Consider the following 22,189-nt stretch of genomic DNA (forward strand, 5'->3'; position numbering starts at 1 on the left):
GGAAGTTAGGTAAGAATTTCATGACTATACACTTCATGTGAGCAGGAACCAAGTTATCTCTTAAGACAACTAGCACAGTTCTAGGCACAAAATAAGTGATAAATATTTGTTGAAAAAATTATATAATGAATGAAAGAATAGATATTGTGGGGACGCCTGAGTGGCTCAGTGGTTGAGCATCTGCCTTCTCCTCAGGGCATGATCCTGGAGTCCTGGGATCGAGTCCCACATCAGGTTCCCTGCATGGAGCCTGCTTTTCTTCCCTCTGCCTCTGTCTCTGCTTCTCTGTGTGTCTCTCATGAATAAATAAATAAAATCTTAAAAAAAAGAATAGATATTGTGCCAGGATTTGGACAAGGAAATATTCTGCTATAACAGTTGTGTTTTTAAGAGCTTACAATCTAAGATTTCTTATATCTTAGATACACATATCCTACACACAATACCTGCAGATTTACATATACAATAAAAATGTTAAAAAGCTGAAATGAAATTCTAAATGATAGAACTGAAATTTGAACCCATGGATCTGAACTGTTCTTCTTGGATCTGAACTCTGTTTTTTCTTGGATCTGAACTCTGTTTTTATCTACAGCTCAATGCTACATATAAGTATTTAAAAGTCAATTAAATACTTGCTTTTGTATATGACAATAGTTTAAGATTTCCACTTAAGACTGAATCACTGTCGGAATCTTGTTGGGAGAATAAGATAAAGTTAAATCTAAAAACTGGGAAATATCTTCTTTTTACATCAATGCTGAGATTGAGTGTGAAATTGCAATGCTGTAATGCAATGAGTTGGAAGTACAGGGGGGAAAGATCTACAGCCTTACAGATTCTCTCCTTGCATTTTTTCCCTTATTTACTCTAGTGTTATTATCATGATGTTCCACACATGGGTGACTGTTGAGGGGAATAAAGTTTAAAAGATTCAGCAAGCCGAGTAATATAATTGTCAATCAATTGGAAATGGAGGTTCATGTAACTCCATTTTACCCTCTAATCTGTCTGCCTATTGACATCAAGTTTCTTATAATCAGGAATAAGAAAAATAAGACACAGAATAGAGTTCCAAAATAAAGAAACAGAAGTACAATTATATAATTGCCTCAGCATTTTTGCTTCCTTGCTTTCTGTGTGTGTGTGTGTGTGTGTGTGTGTGTGTGTGTTGTGTGTTATTTCCATCAATAGCCATCAACCATGATCCCTCCTTTTCGGAATAGAAACTTATATTTCATTTGCAAAATCACCCTTATCTCATTAGTAGTTATATGAGTTGAAATGATGCCAACTCCAGCTCCAGGACAGGGTTCTGAGTAGTTTAATGTAATACATGTTAATATATCACAAGTTAATATATTCTACACATTGCACAATAAATAATAAGTGTATTCCACACCCTGTGCAAAAGAGATTGGTTTACAAATAGACATGTGACTCAGAGCTAATATGAGAGATCTGCTGTGACTTCTAGGAAAGAAACAGGAATTTCTCTTCTATTAGACTTGACATGATATGAACACAAGAAGCTTTAGACTTCAGCAGCCATCTTGATAAAACAGAGGGCACTAGCCAGCAAGAGGCATACAGAAGACAGATCTGAGATATACAAAGATGACCTTGTTTGAACATATGTGTCACACTATAACTGAAGTGAAATCTACCTCCGATATTTTGAGTTATGCATGCCGATACATGTGTTGATTTTTGTTTCAGCCAGTACGAATAGGGTTTTGTCACTGGGAGTTGAAAGTGTACTAATAGCTACAAAGGCAGAGGTCAGTGAAGTCTTTTCACATGTTGGGCCCTGTTCTAGGCTTTGATGATATGGAGAAAAGTCTTGATCCTTTCTTTGTGCAGCTTAGTTTAATAAGGAAGGTTGAGACATGTACATCAACAATTAAACATAATGTCAGCAGAGGTAAGTAGACAGGGGTTATAACCAAGGTGAAACAGAAGCAAGGTGAATAGGAGCACCAATAGATACAATGGAGTCTAACCTGTGATTTTTTTTTCAGTCTTTAGGAAAATGTATTTGATCTCCACCAAATATTGAATCCTTTCTTTTTTTTCCCTTTCTCTGTAAGAGCAATTTTCTTTTATAAGCTATTCCCTTTTCTTGGAAGAAGTGAAAGCTACTTACTCAATTCATGTAATACCACTTCAATTACTGGGAATTTAAAAGTGACAGCTTTTCCTTTTAGTTAATGCATAACAGTTTTATAAACCAATGATTTTTAAACTGCTGCACAATTCAATCAAATGAAAACTTAAAAAAAAAAAAATCCTGATGACCAGGCTATGTCCACATACCAATAAAATCAGAATCTCTGGGAATGGATCCAGGGTATTACTATAGTTTTATTAATTCCCCAGGTTATCCCAATGTGCAGCCAAGTTTGACAAACTGTGTTACATCTAAGTGCTTCTTAAAAATTTAATGTGCATACAAATGACCTGGGGTTATTGTTAAAAATGTAGATTCTACTTCCATAGGTCTGGGGTGGGGTCTAAGAATCTGCAGTGATAACTATCTCCCATGATGCCAATGCTACTTGAGTAGCAAGGTTTTAAACCAGTGCTATCCAACAGAAATATGATGCATGTCACATATGCAAACTTCTAGTAGCCACGTTAAAAACATAAACAAAAACAGGTGATATTAATTTTACTACATATATTACTTAACTAAATATATCAAAAATGTTATTTTAAAATTTATTCAATATGAAAATTATTAATAAAATCACTTACACTTTTTATGGAGTAAGACTTCAAATCCAGTGAGTATTTCCACATGTAGCACATCTCAAATTGGACCACTCATATTTCAACTGACCAACAGCCAGATATGGCTAGAGGCCACCATATTGGACAACACAATTAATAGACTACTAGATCCCATAAATCTGTATCATGAAAATACCAGCCTACATTACATCAGTTTTTCAAGGAAAATGTAAAAGCATGGGTTACTTACCAGTAAGTTTCCAATTAAAATGACCATCATGTAAAAAGGAATACAACTGAATTGGCCTGCTACCTTAAAGCAGTCCCATAAGGTCTCTATCCACTCTCCACAGAGAATCCGGAACACATTCAGGTAGGAGTGGAAGAAGTCCTGCATGTGCCAGCGTGGGAGTCGACAGTCTTTGTCTATGTTGCAGACACCTTCTTTGTAACTCATACCAAAGAGTTTCAGGCCAACCACAGCGGAAAAAAATGTGAATGTGAGCAACAGCAGAACCAAGTCTTTCAGGGCCACCAATGAGTCATTAAGAATCTGCATCAGAATCTTAAATGTCGGCCAGTATTTTACCAACTTGAAAATTCTCAACTAATACAGAAATCCCAGAAACAACAAAAATAAGAAACAAACAACAAAAAACCTGGTCACTTTGTATTGTGACACATATTTAAAATTTTTATCAGCATTATACACATATACATATATAGTCTTTAATGCAATACTCAGCTTTAAGTTTTATTAATAATAACCACTGAAAATTCATTTTTATACAATTCTTAATATAACATACATATTCTGTATTTTTTACACTAATCCATACACATCTTCTTCTATTTATTTGTCAATTTTCATTCAACATTATACTATTATAATTACTCTAGTTTTGTTTTAATATCTGGCAGGGCAACTAGCCATTCTTTGTTTTGCTTTTCACAACACACAGGAAATTCTCCTACATTCTGACAAATAGATGATATCGAAAAAACATGTTAGGTCCCATTAAATTCCAGTTAAAGTTTATTATGTATTTTCCTTTAAAGTAACTTATCAAAGACCAAACACAGCATTCTAGGTTTAGTCTGAATATTTCTCTTCTTTCCACTAGATTTTTTGTTTCTATTGATAGGGTTACCTTAAAACTTTAGCCACCATATTACAGTGAACAGTTATCTAAAACTGAAACATCATTTTTATAGATGTTATACCTTCTACAACTTTGTCTAGTATACAGTTGGCTTTCTGAACTCAAGAGTAGGGCTTCACATTTATTCATGTAAAACTCAATCATTTATATTCAGTCCATACCAGCTTTTCAGATACTTTGATACTTTTATCGTATTTTTATATTTCCCAGTTTTGTTTCATCCATAAATTTGATAGGTACCTCTCACATATGCATATCTTACTGATTAGAAAAGTCTACAGATAAAGACTTAAGACAAGGCTCTGAAGAATTACTTGGAAAAGGTCAAAGCTACTTAATTGTTCTTGATTCCTGCTACATTCCTTCAACTTCTTACCAGAATATATTACTTATTAAGTACTTAACATTTCTATACATACTCTTCTAATAACATTATTTCCTTGGCTAGTTTTCTGACTCTTACTACCACCCTACATTGCAGGCATATACTGATTCTGACTTAATATTTTTCATAATAACATTCTGCTAGCCTGATCTCTTATAATGTTTTCTAACTCTACATTCAGAAATACTGTTCTTTAGTTATACACTGGCATTCAGCTTCTGGGACTCTAGATTATCCTGCTCCTCACAACTGACCAGTAACCCTGGTCCTACTTCCTAAAACTACACCTCAAATTTGCTACAGATGTGGCTCATTTTCTTTGAGGTTTTGGTCAAATGACAGCATTGGAAACTGCTTACTCTTCCTGGGGCACTTTCTAAGCTCTTTCCATGAAAATTAATTCATTTATTACTCCAAATGTCCCAATGGGATAGGTATTACTATCCTTCCTACGTTGTGTCTGAGGAAGCTGAGATAAATTTTCATAAAATAAAATTTAGATATTGAATCCTACTTACCACCCTGAATGTTCGAAAAGGAGCCATTCCATGAATATTTGCTAGATAAAATTCTGCTAAACCATGGAACACAATCAGGCTATCAAAAATGTTCCAACCTACTTGAAAATACCCATATGGATGCATTGCAATTATTTTCAAAATCATTTCTGCTGTGAAAATTCCGACACAAATCTAAACAAAAACAAAACACATGGATGAGAATATGCTTTCAAATACACTATCAAAACCCTCATACACAGAAACTATAACTTTTCACTGCCACAGTCTTCACAGTTTCTCTGTCAAGATCTGATTAGTTTTGGAGCCTGTATTATAAGGCTAGGCTCAAACATTTTTATTTAACAGCCTAACATCAAGCATTGCATACAAAGTTTTCAGTTATTTAACAAAAAACTATTCTGGAAGACAACAAAAGAATATTTAAGGATGAAAATCTTTTCATTTTGAATGGTTCCTTTTGGGATATAGAGTAGATGATAAGATATTTAATTTTTTAAACCGTTAAAGAATTTTATTTTTTTACTTTTTTTTCGTTAAAGAATTTTAAAAGTACATATATGAACTAGAAAAAAAACAGAGTAAATCTATGAACACTATTTTTTGTAAACTATACTGGCAGAAATAACTAAATTGTTATATTGGTACCGAATAAACGCATAATTCAAAATGGGTAGTAGTTTGGCAATCTGTACTAATACCAAGCAACAAACAACAACTACCATGAAAGCAAAGAAAATTAAACACTGTTTCTTTCCTTGAATGTGACTTGTTTTTAAACTCTGAGAAATCTGTTTTGCTTTTTGCACTGTAGGTAAGAAAAAGGATGAGTGTATCTCAACAATGCCTTGCCAAAAGGATAAGTTACCATCTAAGGCAAAGACAGGCAAAGTTCCCATCTGGAACAGACAAAGCAGGTATGGTTGTAGTCAGGATTCAGAATTCAGGTGTCATTGAGGAACTTGTATTTGTTATTTCACCTGTGCCCTGCTCTGATCTATGGAGCTATGGTACCAAGAGGGGAAATACTTGGGAAGGGAGAGAAAATAAGTAATATTTCCATTTAACCTAACTGCCAAGCAGCTGACTAGAATCTCAAACTTAAATAGCAGAATTTTAAACTTTAGCTATAAACTTTTGCTATAAACTTATTCAATGATAAGAACACTTACAAAGCAGAGCTGGGGTGGGTTGTGGAAGTATGAACATAATACTTCAGAAGCTAATCTGCATATAATGCATTTGTAACAAATTGGAGTTATAAAATAAAATAATGGGAATAATGATGACTAAAGAAAGCTGAAATCACAAAGGAAAATGATGTACAAGAGCCTTACCAGGTTTCCAATGCTGAGAACATTTTTGGTTTCTTCACTCATTGGATAACAATCCAAGGCCAAAAAACATATGTTTAGAATTATGCATATGGCAAGGACAAGATCAGTAAATGGGTCCATTATAATCATATGGATAAATTCTTTCAATTTTAACCAACAGGGAGAACAATTCCAAATCAAGAAAGTTTTAGTACATCTATACCAACACGATGGGCATCTCTTCCTGGATTTTTTAAGCTCTGAAATGAAAGAATAAAAAGTTAAACATTAGCAAATTCTTTAAGATCTAACTAATAAAATATTTTATTTTTGCATGCAAAGAGATAAGTTTAAAACTTTTGATTTGGAATTAGCAAATAGAAATAATTTGTACTAATAAAAGCAGAGGAAAGTAAATTTCCTCTATTTTGTTCATTCTTGCTGAGTTAGACCAATCAAAATGAGACAAACTGTCTATTAGAAGCAAAATATTAGTTTCTCTCAAGAAAACAAGTATGTAATAAAGTTGAGAGTATTACGATTTATAATTTCTAGATTTTAATGCTTTACAAAATAATGGCTTTTAATATTGTCCATGATAATGAGTTACTGGTTATAAATATAAAAAAGCAGACAGTACAGAAAGGATCTCAAAATATTGTTTTATTATTACAACTTCTATTTTTAGTTGTTATAAGTTAATACTTTTTTGTTTACAATGTTAAAGAAAATTTCTTAGCACTCTTTGGTGACTCTTTCCAATGTCTAAAATACCATGTTTATGGAATTCCTTAATATTCTTATATCAATCCTTAAACTTTTGTTATCATTTAAAATTCTGAAGAAATTGCATGATTTCTTTAAAAGTGAATCTTATGAATGGTACCTTTCATAATGTCTAAGTTTTTTTCTACTTTACCTTCCTCATGTCTGATAGCAGCAGTAGCATCATCCAACATATTCAAAGAAGTGATAATAGAAGTTGGTGATCTTTTCTTCATTTCTATTTGTGTGGCGTTGGTCTAAAAAGAAATTAGATGAGTCCAATGGCTTCTTCCCTTTATAGACACAAGACTATAACTATAAGAAGTTTTATAACCTTTTTTAAAATGCTGACTCTTTTACCTCCAGAAATCTCTTTTTGGGTTTCATCATCTGGTGCTCTTTACACTATAGGCAATACTAAACTAATCTAGGATTATTTGGGTAATGAATGTGTATAACTTGCAACTCAAAAAAATCATTTCATACTATGAGGTCAATATAAAAGGAGGAAATCAGAGAATACTGGTTTATTATTCATATTTGACAAGCCATTCAACGTATATTTTAGGATTATTGCAAAATATCCAGTTGGTAAACATGCCACTGAATAATAGTATTTCTTAAACAAAATTTATTTGAGGGTATTTTATAACTGAAAACTCTCTTGAAGGACATCTGGGTGGCTCAGGGATTAAACATTTGCCTTTGGCTCAGGGCATGATCCTGGGGTCCTGGCATGGAGTCCTGCCTCGGGCTCCCCACAGGGAGTCTGCTTCTCCTTCTGCCTGTGTCTCTGCCTTTCTCTCTGTGTCTCTCATGAATAAATCTTTTTTTATTTTTTTAAAGAAACTCTCTTGATAAAATCAAAATTATTTGCTTTTGTGATAATGAAATAATCTTGAATAGTATGAGGTAAAAGAATGTATCGCAGAGTTGTTTTGGCTAGAACATATAGGATAATTCCATAAAGGAATCACTTCTTTCTGTCATGTCTCTTGAGTGATGGTTTTAAGATAGTCTCTTTTGCTGATGTGGTTACACAGAGTTCAGAAGAAATCCTGCATTGGAAATACATTCCTAGAGTCTGATGTAGATGTTACAAGTTCTAGACCATTAGAGTTATCACAAATAGAGCTCAGATGTTTCTAGCAACCATGAATAAATTTATATTTGAATTTAAAATGTAAGAAACTGACAATGGTGGGGCACCTGGATGGCACAGTTGGTGAAGTATCCAACTCTTGATTTCAGCTTAGGTCATGATCTCAGGGTAGTGAGATTGAGCCCCGCATTGCACTCTGTGCTGGGTGTGGATCCTGCTCAGGGTTTTCTCTTCTTCTCCCTTTGCCCTTTCCTGCTCAACGCACACGTTGGTGCGCATGCATGTGTCTGAGTGTATGTGTGCACATGCTCTTTCTCAAAAGAAAAAAAGAAAGAAATCGACAATGGGTACATAATATTACACCACAGAGTTCCCAACAGTTTTTACATTTGATACACAAGAGAATTATATTTGTATATTTGTTAACTTGCCATTAGGTATGGCTAAATAGGTAAAATAAATAGTAAATAAATTTGAATATAAAGCTTCTCTGGAACAGAGGTAAATGGCATGGGGCTGCTGCTCTGCACTAACACTGAAGGAATTAGTGGTCAAGGCTCATTGATAAGCAATACTCAGCATTCCCTGGTTGGCAGGTTCTGCTGTGGTCTTTCTGAAGTGGCATAATAGGTATCAAGAGAATCATCATATTTATCTCAGTCTATATAAGTCAAGTTACCTCTAATTTCATAAATAGTAGAATCAGAGGAGGTAAAAACCAACTGTACTACACACTGATCCCATCATGAAAATGATAGATTCTTCAGGTCTACAGATCTCTGTTCCTTTATTATTATTTTTTTTTATTGGAAAAGTAATCTAAAAACTCAGGATGTGAGGTTATTTACCTTAACTAAACTTACTTCAGAAAGTAGTTTTTAACTGACTTACAAGGTTATATAAAATATAAGTTGTAATTTACAAAATTTCAGATTTCCATGAGTTAAAAACCAACAAAAGCATAATTGTTCTGTTATTAAAGTCTAACAAGGATTTTCCAGGTAAACCTTCATAAAGATGATATTTTATGAGATAGTGAATAATACCTTCCACTATTCTTATATGAGGAATTGCCTCTCCTAGAGAGGTTTCTGATGACAGTGTTTGATGGAACCACCTCAAGAAGCAATTCAGTAAAGATAATCATCTGTGTGGAGAAGGTAGAGTGAGGAGAGAAATAACATTATTGTCAATATACTCAATGTTCAATTCTCTACTTATTTGGCTTGAACTGTAGATATATTTTAGAATATAAAATGAATAAACTACATATAAGTCTAGTAATATAGTTACTTCAGTGGAACTTCTTAAAAATATTGAATGAATGCCCACAAGTTGGCCAACTACTAAGGACAGGACCATTTTATAACGCAAATTAAGAAGATCACAACTCAGCAATCTCCTGTTTGGAAGTTTAAGAGGAAATCAGGACATATCCCAGGTTAAAATTAGACTGAGAAAAGGAGCTATGATTCTTGTTCTCACAACCGGTTTAAATTTTCCTCTAGAGAGGATATATGAATAAGATAGAATCCAGTCATATTTCTAGCATTTAGCAGTGAATGAAGCAATGAAGTATTCATCTTGGACTTAGATTTGCTCTAAGCTATACTGGCCTTTTTAATCCTTACTCATTGTGTTCCTTCCCCCTATATACTGTGGATTCATTCTTTAGATCTCAGTTCAAGTGTCAGTTCCTCAGAAAAACCTTTTCTTACTCAGGGAAATCTTTATTATAGGCTCTCAAAACATCATGTTTCTCACCTTTATGGCATGTGCCACAGTTTCATTTATTTTTTTTTATTAGAGAAAAATACAGTGAATCACCAGGTACCCAATATTAACATTATACTCTTCATTTCTGATGCATTACTCAACCTACTTTATTTTAAAAATTTCAGGAAAAATATTTCAGACACTATATAATCAGACACCAGAATAAGCTTTGTAAGACACATAATAACAATATTAGGATCACAATCAGAAAATTAGTAATTCCTTAATATTATTCAATACAGACCGTGCTCCATTTTCTTTCATTGCTCAGAAATTTTCTATTATAGTTTATTTGTTCCAATCAAAATACAAAAGAGATCCACATATTGAACTTAGCTTACAGGTCTACTGATTATCTGGTGACTTTTTTTCCTATGTGATTTATTTGTTGACGATAATGGATCACTTATAACTGCAGAATTTTCCACTTTCTTGATTTGGCAGATTGTGTCCTATTAATGTAATTTAATGTGTTCTTTTTCTTATAGTCTCTAGATAAAGATTGTTAGATCTAGAGGCTTACTAGATTTAGCTCAGATTATAGCAATAATATATTATATCTGGTGTTTTATATGTCCCATGTTTCATAACAACAGGAAACACATAACGTCTGGTAGTCCTAGAGGTACAATTTTGTGTTTATGATAATTTTATGGTCTATCTCCCCATTTGGTCATTAGCTTAATGAAAGCAGACTCTGTATTTGTATCTATTAACATTTAAAAATCTCCAATGCTGAGTATAATGCCAAGTATATAGCAGATTGTCAATAACATTTTACTTAGACAGATGAGATATAAGGATGCCATTTGCTATTAGATGGGCAAATATTTTTGAAAATATTTATATTCCTACAGTTGTATATATCTGAATCTCTTCTTAAGGTTTGGACAGTGACTGGCAATTCTTGAGAAAGTTTCATCTGCCAACTGTGTAATTGACTGAAAAATATAGTTTCAGCATTGAGCCTCCAGAAAAATAAAGTGGTGAAAAATGAAGTCAAGTGTTGAGAAATTAGATACCAATAAATACAAGTCAAGTTTTGCAACTGGAACTCCTCAATAAAGATTAAATTTGAGGATTCATTAAGATGCTTATCATATGTGAGTCAACACTCAATAAACATTATATACCATTATTATTATCATTACTATTATTTTAATTACCCCTAAAAGGGGGTAATTACCTCTGAGAGGGGGATATAGTCAAAGACTTAAGAGTTTTATGTTGATGGGGTAGTCTCTATCATGTATTACTGTGCCTTCTTGTGTCCCCTATAATTAGCCATTAACATCTTTTTTTTTCAGTTTCTTTGTATACTATAAGCATTGCCAAGTGCTTTACAAGCATTTATTTCATTTGAATCTCACAACCTATGAGACAGATACTACAATTATATATACATATTGCAGATAAAGAAGCTGAAGTTCAGAAAGGTTAACAGACTTGGCAAATATCATATATCTATTAAGTGGCTAAAATAGACTGAAATCTATATTTATCTGACTGCAAAACTATGCTTTTAGCCAATATGATTTACTGCTTTCCTATAATGTGAAAGTATGAAGCATCTAAGTAATCTCTCAGTAATTCCATCATCAGAATTAGAATCTAATTAGTCTTAGATCAGTCACCTAAAGGGTTCTCAGTATTTACAGTATTTTCTTATGTATAAATAAAAAAGGAAAAGAAAGTAAATCTTGTGAAAATGACCTTCCCTCTTGCTTCCCAAAAAAAGTTTTTCATGACAAAATGTTCTAGCACTCTTCCAGGAAAAGAAATCCTTTACAATTGAAAGATTTTAATTAAAACCAGAAAGGCTTTATGTGATCCAAAGCAGCCAAATGAATGGAGATATTAAGAAATTGAGAAATAATTCAAGTTCTTTCTAAGCAGAGTTAAGAGGGCATCTCATCTTGGGATAAGAGAAGTATTGTGCTCTTGGATACACTTGTGTGTAGCCCTTGACATTTGAAATACTACTTTAAAACAAATTACACATTCAGCATATCATTAAGACCATAATCATTCAATCAGAAGGACCCCACACTCATTTCTAGAGACAGAAATCTCTTGTAATTTTTCTATGACTTCCTCATGGGTGATATAATGGGTACACTCAATAGCCTCTTTTTATACATGTTTTCTTCATACTGTCTATAATTGCTTCTTGTTTCAATGGTATGCATGTTATGAACCATGTAGACACAGTATCTATCAATAACTTTTAATTTGGTGTGATCCTACACTATGTTACTCAGTTCCCATGTTCTTAGGAGAATGGCTTTTCTAGAGATTCTTCAGTGATGATTTAATAAAGAGTTATATATGTAGGGAAGTTAACATTTTCCCCCTTTGACCCAGAAGTTACCTTTTGTATTATTGAACCTCTTAGCCAGCCTTACTACACATTCTACTTAGTGCTGAAGTCTATCTTGGCTCTTTACTTGTCCCCATCTCTTTTTATCTTTCTCACATGACAGGGTCTCAGTAGAGTTCCTTTCTATTCTTTGTCTCCTCCCTCAATCCGTCATTTTATCATGGAGTTTGTATTTTTCTCCAGTGTAGACAATCTTTATGAGCAGGTGTTGAGAGTGCAAAATAGTTACAAACCTAAAAGAATGGAAAAGGAGGCAGGGCAAGTGAGGTCCTGTATCTAGGCCACTCCAGTCAAGAAGCACTCAACTCGACTACAGCCATTTTGTTCCCAGTACCCTCCAAAGACTAAGTTCCCAGGCAAGAGGGTTCTTTATAACACCAGGGTAGGGAGAAATACCTGGAAAAAGCATGGGCTGAATCCTACTGCAGGCCACTTGGCTCCTGACCACCATACATACCTCAACAGCTCCAGGTAGGGGTGTTAGAAGACTGGACCAAACCTATTCCTCCCCAACTGAGAAAGAAGTATGAAATTGCCAGGTCCTATTGACTATAAGAAAGCAACTCTGGTTGCTTCCCTGGGTCCCCTTCTTTTAGTACACTTATACCAATTTAGATTTTTTAAAGATAATTTCTATAGCTTCTTTAATGTTACTTCTGTCAATACTTTTAGGTTCATTTTGCTATGAAGCTAAAAATCTGAAAATACACTCAAAGACAACACTAAAATGATGGGAAATTAATTAAATTTTACTAGCCATGGATTTCATCATTTCATGAATAAAATAATTCCTTATATTGAGATGCATAGTGCATTTCTTCTTGAAAGAACTAGAAAGCTACTAAAGTGCATTTTTTTCTCTTTTTACAACTTCAGTACTGTACTTTTTTTATAAAGATTTTATTTATTTATTCATGAAAGACACAGAAAGAGAGGCAGAGACATAGGCAGCGAGAGAAGTAGGCTCAACGCAGGGAGCCCGACATGGAACTCGATCCCGGGACTCCAGGATTTGGGGCTAAAGGAGGCGCTAAACTGCTGAGCCACTGGGGCTGCCCAGTACCGTACTTTCAATCCATACTTTTAGTACATCATGATATCTAAATTATGGAAGGCATTATCACTTTTGAGTTGAATACTAGAATTGTCCAGTTAAGTCTGATGTACTGTCTGAAGCAAGCTTGAATAAACTAAACCTGCATTAAGAGAAGTTTGAAAAATAATATATTCATAGTTTATCAGCAGTAATAATACACATTTTGGAACATAAAATTATCTGTCTTAAAGAAATATTTAAAGATGTTGGTCACTCTTACCACACTGCACTCAGGAAATAATGTTATGTAGCAACAGTGAGCCCACTTATCAAGATCACTGTTGATGTTCCTATCATGAACAACACACAGCTACTGAACACTAAGTAGAAAGCAATATAGTCCAAGATCTTGAGAAAGTAACTCATTCTGTGATTCTATGAAGCATTAAGAAAAATTTTTACCTCAGCCGCTTCGTTTCTTTCTTGAAGTTCTTTTAAAGTCTGCTGAAATTTTGGCTCAACCTTCCTAGTTTTAGTTTTCAGCTTTTCTTCTTCACAGGACATAGCAAGTATGCCCAAGAACAAACTTGCTATGTAAAAAGCAAACCAAAAGCTTATCACAACAAAAAATATCATGTAGACTTTTCCAGAAGCATAAAGGATCTAAGGAGAGATGGAAAACGACAAAAGAGGAAAACGTTATTTGTCTTCCTGTAATCTATTTTAAAATGAAAAATGACATTTTGTTATGAAAATAATTTAGTTGTAAGTAGAATGTAATCACAGAATAGTTTTACTGGCTCAAACTGGAGAAATAAGAGAAAAGCTCTTCAATTTTAGATATATACATTAGGTACAAAATGCATGGTATAAAACCAAAGGAAGAATTTAGTAACTGAATTAAGTTAGGGTGAGAGTCCGGCTTTTAGGTCTTCACTAAAAGAGAAAACACACTGACAGGAAAAAATTGTCATTTTTCAAAAAGAAAGCTGGACAGTCTGAAGTAAAGACTATTTCCTTTATAGTAAAAATTTTAATATATGAAGCTTATTAAAATTAGAGAATGAATATTTAGAGATTAGTTTCTTCTTATTACTTTATGAAAACATCATAACAAGGAAACAGCTTAGGTCTCTTCAAAGAGGTGGGGAATAAGATAATTTTTCTAGGTCAGATACCTACATTGGTGAAGAACATTTAGACAAATCACATGGTAAAGTCATATAATTTACTTATGGAAGTCATTTATGTATAGAAAAAAATCCAAGATTTTAGACTTAAAAACTGAGTATTGACTAGCTTTTATTTCATAATAATTACCTAAGAAAAATGAGAGAATTTAAAAATTTAGAAAATTATAAGTAATAGATAAGGTCCACTATATAAGTAATACAGGCCACGGATTTATCATTATTGATTAAAAGTATATAAAGAAAATTTAAAAAAATAGATAAGACTAGTGTTAATTTTTAAGCATCCACTTGAATCAATAGGTAAGTATTATTTATAGAATATATTATACTGAATAACAGTTAAAATGTTTGCAGATTAATAAGTTCTAACATTCAATCAAAAATAATATCTTATTAATCTATAGTGTATTATCTTCAACGGTATTTTTAGTAAGCTTTATTTCCCCAAAGAGTCACCTATTTAGAATTTGGTTAAATATTTTTCCCACTGAACTAGCTATCATCTACAATAGACATTCAGGAGTCAAAAATAGATGTTATAGGATATACTGTAGGCCATGCATATTAATCAATACTTTGTTTATTATCTCATTAAATCTGTGCAGCACATTTATGTGGTATTTATTATTATTTCCAATATGCAGATGAAAGATGAGGTATGTGGATGCCACCAGGGTACTCCCAGGCTGATTTTTCATTTCACTAGTAGTGGGAAAGGATTTCCTTTAGACCAATTCTAAGAAGAAAATTAGGTAACATACTTAGAGGGCTGTTACCAAAAATCAGAAAACATTAATTATTATGTAAAGTAATACAATCCATAAATATTCATTTATATTTTTGTTTATTAAAATTTCATTAAGCATTTCTATGTGTTTGATGCTGAGAACACAAAAATTAAAATGTGGCAAAATACTTTTTAGCTAACATATCTCCTAGTGGGAGAAACTGCTGAACAAGCAATTAAAATAACCATAATTAGGGATGCCTGAGTGGCTCAGTCGATTAGGTGTCTGACTCTTGATTTCTGTTCAGGTCATGATCTCAGGCTTGTGGGTTCGAGCCCTGTGTGGGGCTCTGCGTTGGTATGGAGTCTGCTTAGGATTCTCTCTCTCTGTTCTTCCCCTCCTCTTCCATATGTGCACATGCATGCTCTCTCTCTCTCTCTCTCCAATAAAATAAGATAAAATAACCACAACTAAAGACAATTATACAGTTCCATGGAATTCTACTGTAGGGTTTGCCTAGCTGTGAAGAAAGGCTTGGGGAAAAGCTCAAGACTGGAAAAGCTCAAGACTTTTTCTGGATTTGAGGCATGAATTTAAGGTATGAGACTGAAAACAGAAACCTGAATTTAGGCTGAGGGTACAACATACATTGAAACAAGAAATTACGGGAAAAAGCTCACTTAGGAAACAGCAAGCCTTTTCCAATAAAGCAGAGAGTAGGTATATATTGGGATATCACTAGAAAATAAATCTGGAGAGGTATGCAAAAACTAGATCTTAAAGGGCATTATAGACCAAGCATTTGAACTTTGAACTGCATACCAATGGATTTGGAAGCCTTTGAAAGATTTTTAGCAGTAGGATAACGTTATAAGATTATTTTAGAAAGAAGAAGTTCCTAGTACAGTGGAGGAGGCATTGATACTTAACAACGTTTGGAAATAACATAAATAAATACTCCCCTTACAAAATCAGAGAAATATAGTTTGCATTTTAAAAAGTCATTTTAATATTTTAATGTATTTCTTTTATTAGAAATATAATTGTACTGCATGTCTATTTGGTTTACTTGATTTTTTCATCTAATAACATAACATCAACCGTTGTGCTGAAAGTCCTATCATTATTAATAGCCTGTAAATACACACACACACACACACATACACACACACACTCGCCGTAATTTACCCAATTATAAAAAGTATGGAGTGTATGTGTATATTTTTTAAAAAAAGGAAAAAGTGTTTTCCTTCACTGTACATACTTTGGAAATTTAAAGTAATTTATTTTATCTAATATATTTTGATATTAATTATGCTGCTAAATTAACACTGCATATTATACTGTGATAAAACTTCTCTTAAAAGAAAAACTGAGTCTCCATTATAAAGAGTATTATATCTTTCTGAGAAACTATGGCACATAAATCATCGGTTATGAAAAAAGACTCAATTTGGATTTCAAGTCTCATAATGGCAAGCTTTCTGTTAAAATCAGACCATGATTAAATATTAAAGGGGAATGAGAAGAAATAGAAGAATTGATGTGAAATACACATTATAGATATTAAATAATTTTTTAATACATGGTAATCTCATAGGTTCAAAATTTTTTTAACTAAAGAATTAGTACCTACCAATGTTCTTTACTTAGTTAATATCAAATGTATGATAACATAGGGCAGGGCAGTCATCTCTGGAAGATACATGTGTTGTAACTTTGGAGAGGTTACTCACCCTCGGATCTTAGTGTCTTCATATAAAAAGCATATATATATTGGTCTTGCAGGATTGTTTCAAAGATTAAATGAAATATATATAAGGGCACAGATTTGGGCACAGCATTAGCATACAATTTGATATTCAATAATTCTGATTCTCTTTTCTTCTGTGCTCAAATTCTTCTCTCCATAAAAATTTGATAAACCATGTTACATTTGACCTTTATTTTAGAAGGGAGGAGCATGGCATCATTTTTATGTGCAATGCAGATTCTTTCTGTTCTTACCTGATGATAAAGTGCTTCAGGGTAATCTTGCGTCATTAATCGAAACATGGCAAGCAAGGCCCAGCCAAAAGTGTCAAAATTTGTGAAGCCATAATCAGGATTTGTGCCAGCTTTCACACAGACATATCCTTCCGGACACTGACTAAAGAAGACAAAGAAAAGAAAAGCTGATTACTCTTAAGTGACTCTCATTATAGCCAAATCGTAAATACAGAACATCTACCCATGAATAATAAAGGGTTCTTTTCTTCCATAGAGAATAGTCTTCTAAACAATTTCTAGTGAAGAAGCTGCAAATGAGGTAGATTTTAAGTTAATATAAGTGAAGAGTGTTAATTAAGCTAAAAGGAAAAAGGGCCTCACAAATGGTTTTTTGCAAAGCCTTGTTAAAGATTTCTTTGCTACTCAGTATCAAAGTCAAAGCATACTTGATGGGAAATAACAGTCATAAAACAAAGCTGTAGTTGAGAGTTTAATTTTCAAATGCTCTCACCTCAAGCCCTTAGCTCCCATTGTTTATGGGTGAGAAAACGCTTATCACATTGATAATTTATAAGCAATACTTACGTGTTGGTAGAAAGATCAGATCATTCACATGATCTGGGCAAAGAGTTGAACAAGCAACAAAATGTCTAAATCATGTGAACATATAAACTACATAACTCATGCTCCTCTGCCTCCATATGACTTTTTAAATCTGGGCCCCAGAGCTAAAGCAAGAGCTGAGCCTACAGATGGGCATCAAATCATATTTGAGGAAAGTTACAATGAGGGAAGTAACATAAGGAATTACTGAAGTGCTAGTACTGCTGAGAAGCACCATATTTCTATTTTCTTTTCTCTTTATTTGAAGCCATAAGACAATGACTTGAGAGTTTTGTCATATCACTGAAGAATTATTTATAAGTACTATTTTTAAGAGCAGTAAGCATTTTATGAATGTAAATTTTAGTCATAAATGATACAAGCCATAAAATAAGTGAAATTAAAGCATATCTTTCCTATTTCTTCTCTTCAAAGGCTTCTGGCTAAAGAAAAGATTCATATCATCTTTCTTAATAATTCCCACTAGTTCTGGGGTATACAGAAAACAGAAAATCAGATCCTTATTTACTTCCCAGCCTTGCCATTTACCAACTTCTTGATATTGAGTAAATCATTTAACTAGTCTGTTTATTGCTTTTTCCTGTAAAATCAGATTAATAGTATTCCATGTTGTATACTTCTCAGCATGGTTTTAATAATAAAATGAGATAACGTAATCAAATGAGAAACATCATCCTAAGCAACAATAATTCAGTAAATACTATGGATCCATGATACTGACTTGATACAAGAACATTAACAGTACTTACCCAGCATCTGTTCTGTTGCCACAAAGGAGAGCAGAGTTTTCTCCTTCCAAATAATAAAAGTTTTCTGTTTCTGAAAAAATAGGAAAGAAATTATATTCTCTAATTTTGAGTGAAGAGCATATCTGATATTCATTTATATCTGTATTAGAAGATAAATATCCCTCTCTACTATGGAAAAAATATACACCCTCGCCCTTTTTTATCTACAAAATTGTCCATGATGCACAGGTCAAAATGCACCTGTTTCACTTGGACAATCCACCTGTTTCACTGCCCCCAAAATGAAAGCTCAGCATAAAAAGAGGAGAATCCCTTTCAAAATTAGAGTTCTGGAAAATGAATATAACCAGCCAGGTATGATGAGAACCTTGAAGGAAAAATTCCCAAAACTAAAATGTTTGAAAGCCTGAGGAACTTTTTTCTTCCAGGGTTTATTCTTAATGATCTTCCTGAACAGAAGACCATATTTCTACCTCTGGGTTTAAATGCCTCCTCCCATTTTGAAGTTTATTCTTCTACAAAAAGCATCCAGAGCCAGTTACTTGCCATAATGTCACCTAATTTCAACCACAATACAAACTAATCTGAATCATAGTCCATAGAATTTATTCATATATCCTTATCTGCTGTCATTCAAAATGTTAATTGTGTGTTTTTAGAGATGAGCTACCAGGGTTGGGAACATGCATTGACATTAGGTTCAAAATTCAAACCACAGAGATCCAACACATGAGATTAGTCCTGATTGTATGCGTGTATGTCATAGAATCATATACATATACATATACGTAGGTATGTACATACACACAAAACCAAATTACTCCAATCTCAAATAATGTCACTTCAGCTTGTTGCCTAAAATAATACCACTGATCAAACCTCTTTTTTTTTAAGGATTTTATTTATTTATTCGTGAGAGACACAGAAAGAGAGAGAGGCAGAGACACAGGCAGAGGGAGAGGCAGGCTCCATGCAGGGAGCCCGATGTGGGACTCGATCCCAGGTCTCCAGGATCAGGCCCTGGGCTGAAGGCAGGTGCTAAACCACTGAGCCACCGGGGCTGCCCCTGATTAAACCTTTTATTTATTTATTTTTTGATTAAACCTTTTATTTTTTTTTATTTTTTTTAATTAATTTTTATTGGTGTTCAATTTACCAACATACAAAAAAACACCCAGTGCTCATCCCGTCAAGTGTCCACCTCAGTGCCCGTCACCCATTCCCCTCCAACACCCGCCCTCCTCCCCCTCCACCACCCCTAGTTCGTTTGATTAAACCTTTTAAATGGCAGTCAAAAACCAAATGAAATTTGACATTAATAGAAGAGGGCAGCCTCAAATACTCTTCTAAATACAAGGACTTTGACATGGCAATTAGGTTAAATAATGTCTTATAAATATAATATTTTAATCAAGTCCTAATATGTTTTTAGAGGAAATGGAATGACCAAAATTGGACAAATTTTAAAGTAATTTCTTTATAATATAAATTATGCTTTAAGATGAAAAGAAATTGGTCTTTGTTTTCCTAGCAATAACCAGTAAAGTAGTAAAAATTGTTTACTTTTGTTATAACCAAAGAAACCAAAGAGTACCTCAATTGGAATCTAAGTTTTAACATTCATTTTCTGTTGCCCTCACCACCAGATTCATGACCATGAAATAGATACATATAATAAGGAAATGTTTCACATACTCATATGCCAATAATTTTGTAATACTTGCATCATAATGATATTTTGGGGTAAACTAAACAGTAAAATTTATTAAGATTTGTTTTAGAACTTTTTATATCTAAATACAAATAAAATTAATGTAGGGGGACTACATAAGACATCAATATTTTATTTTTATTCGTTTAAAAATATGCTTTTATATTTTTCTAAATACTATCAGAAGGATCTGACAATTTTAATATGAGACAAAAATCCAATAAGAGAATATAGCCTGGCAGAGAGGTAATGGAATTGAAATCTAGATTGAGCATGGTTAGAATCCTATTTTTATCACTGAGTAGTTACAATATGCTGGATTTTTCTGTTTGTAACAGGGGTCATTCACTTCTCTGCAGGATTATGGTGAAGGTATGTGATCAAGCATGTGAATTATTTATATATAAAAGCAATATTTATTTTGGCATTATTACTATTTGCCTAAAATATGTTTATTATTTATCAAGGGATAATCCAAAACATTTAAAATTAGCAGCAGTAATTGAAACCCAACAAGAGTAAGAATTTCTATAATGGAGGCCATTTTTTATATTAAGGTCATTTTAAAACTTCTAATGAGTAAAGTTAAATTTATATTTTAAATAAACAACTTTAAAAATAAATAAATAAATAAATAAACAACTTTATTGAAAAGGTAGTATTATGAGGATTCTACTTTGATGAAACTGCAAATAAGACTTTGGTCATATGTATTTATTTTGTAAAAGATAAAATTTACAAAACTTAGCAATTTCAAACTTAGGTTTCCCTCAGTGAACTGTCTGAAGATTGCAACTTTGCAATTCTGATCATTGAAACTGATCCAGGGAGGGGCAAGATGGCGGCAGAGTAGGGTCTCCAGGTCACTTGTCCTCAACAAATTACCTAGAAAACCATCCAATCATCCTGAAAATCTACGAATTCGGCCTGAGATTTAAAGAGAGACCAGCTGGAACGCTACAGGGAGAAGAGTTCGCGCTTCTATCAAGGTAGGAAGACGGGGAAAAAGGAATAAAGAAACAAAAGGCCTCCGAGGGGGAGGGGCCCGCGAGGAGCCGGGCTGAGGCCGGGGCGAGTGTCCCCAGGACAGGAGAGCCCCGTCCCGGAGGAGCAGGAGCTGCACCGACCTTCCCGGGGGAAAGGCCTCCCGGGGAATTGGAGCAGGATCCCCAGAAAGGCGGGGATGCCCTCGGGCTCCCGGGGACACTAACAGGCACCTGCGGGGCGCGCAGGACAGTGCACCGAGCTCCCTAAGGGCTGCAGCGCTCGGCGGGACCTGGAGCAGCTCGGAGGGGCTCGGGCGGCGGCTCCGGGAACAGCTCAGCGGTGGCGGCTCGGGCGGAGGAAGAAGCTCCGCGGAGGGGGCTGCGCGGCTCCGGGAACAGCTCAGCGGCGGCGGCTCGGGCGGAGGAAGAAGCTCCGCGGAGGGGGCGGCGCGGCTCCGGGAACAGCTCGGCAGCGGCGGCTCGGGCGGAGGAAGAAGCTCCGCGGAGGGGGCGGCGCAGCTCCGGGAACAGCTCGGAGGGGCTCGGGCGGCGGCTCCGCGGAGGGGGCTGCGGGGCGGGAGCGCGAATCCAACAGCGCAGGCTCCGGAGCACAGGGCGCCGGGACACAGCCCAGGATCCGGCCTACCCCGGGACAGGCAGAGGCCGGGAGGGCCCAGGACAGCGAGGACGCTCCTGCCTGGAACTGAGCAGATCAGCGGCCCCGCCCGGGAGCCCCCAGGCCCTGCAGACGGAGAGCCCCGGAGCTACTGCGGGAGCTGACCCCAGGGTCCCAGAGCTGCCCCCGCCACTGTGGCTTCCTCCTGGGGCCTCACGGGGTGAACAACCCCCACTGAGCCCTGCACCAGGCAGGGGCAGAGCAGCTCCCCCAAGTGCTAACACCTGAGAGTCAGCACAGCAGGCCCCTCCCCCAGAAGACCAGCTAGAGGGACAAGTTCCAAGGGAAGTCAAGGGACTTAAAGAACACAGAATCGGAAGATACTCCCCGTGGTTTTTGCTTTTGGTTTTTTTTATTTT

At 34.9% G+C, this 22,189-nt stretch overlaps 1 protein-coding gene across 3 annotated transcripts in view; it reads right to left on the bottom strand.

Moving 5' to 3' along the window:
• The window catches only part of SCN7A (sodium voltage-gated channel alpha subunit 7), an 84,848-nt gene that overhangs the window by 25,234 nt on the left and 37,425 nt on the right, over positions 1-22,189 (bottom strand). For all 3 annotated transcript variants that reach the window (XM_025994110.2, XM_072751841.1, XM_072751842.1), the window contains exons 8-14: positions 18,458-18,527; positions 17,103-17,244; positions 13,637-13,837; positions 7,035-7,137; positions 6,137-6,375; positions 4,800-4,973; positions 2,984-3,340 (exon numbers count right to left, since the gene is read on the bottom strand). In XM_025994110.2, coding sequence (XP_025849895.2) covers positions 2,984-3,340; positions 4,800-4,973; positions 6,137-6,375; positions 7,035-7,137; positions 13,637-13,837; positions 17,103-17,244; positions 18,458-18,527 — 1,286 coding nt within the window. The remainder of the gene's footprint in view (positions 1-2,983; positions 3,341-4,799; positions 4,974-6,136; positions 6,376-7,034; positions 7,138-13,636; positions 13,838-17,102; positions 17,245-18,457; positions 18,528-22,189) is intronic.

The sequence above is a fragment of the Vulpes vulpes genome, chromosome 3 (assembly GCF_048418805.1).
Source record: "Vulpes vulpes isolate BD-2025 chromosome 3, VulVul3, whole genome shotgun sequence".
Lineage (NCBI taxonomy): Eukaryota > Metazoa > Chordata > Mammalia > Carnivora > Canidae > Vulpes > Vulpes vulpes.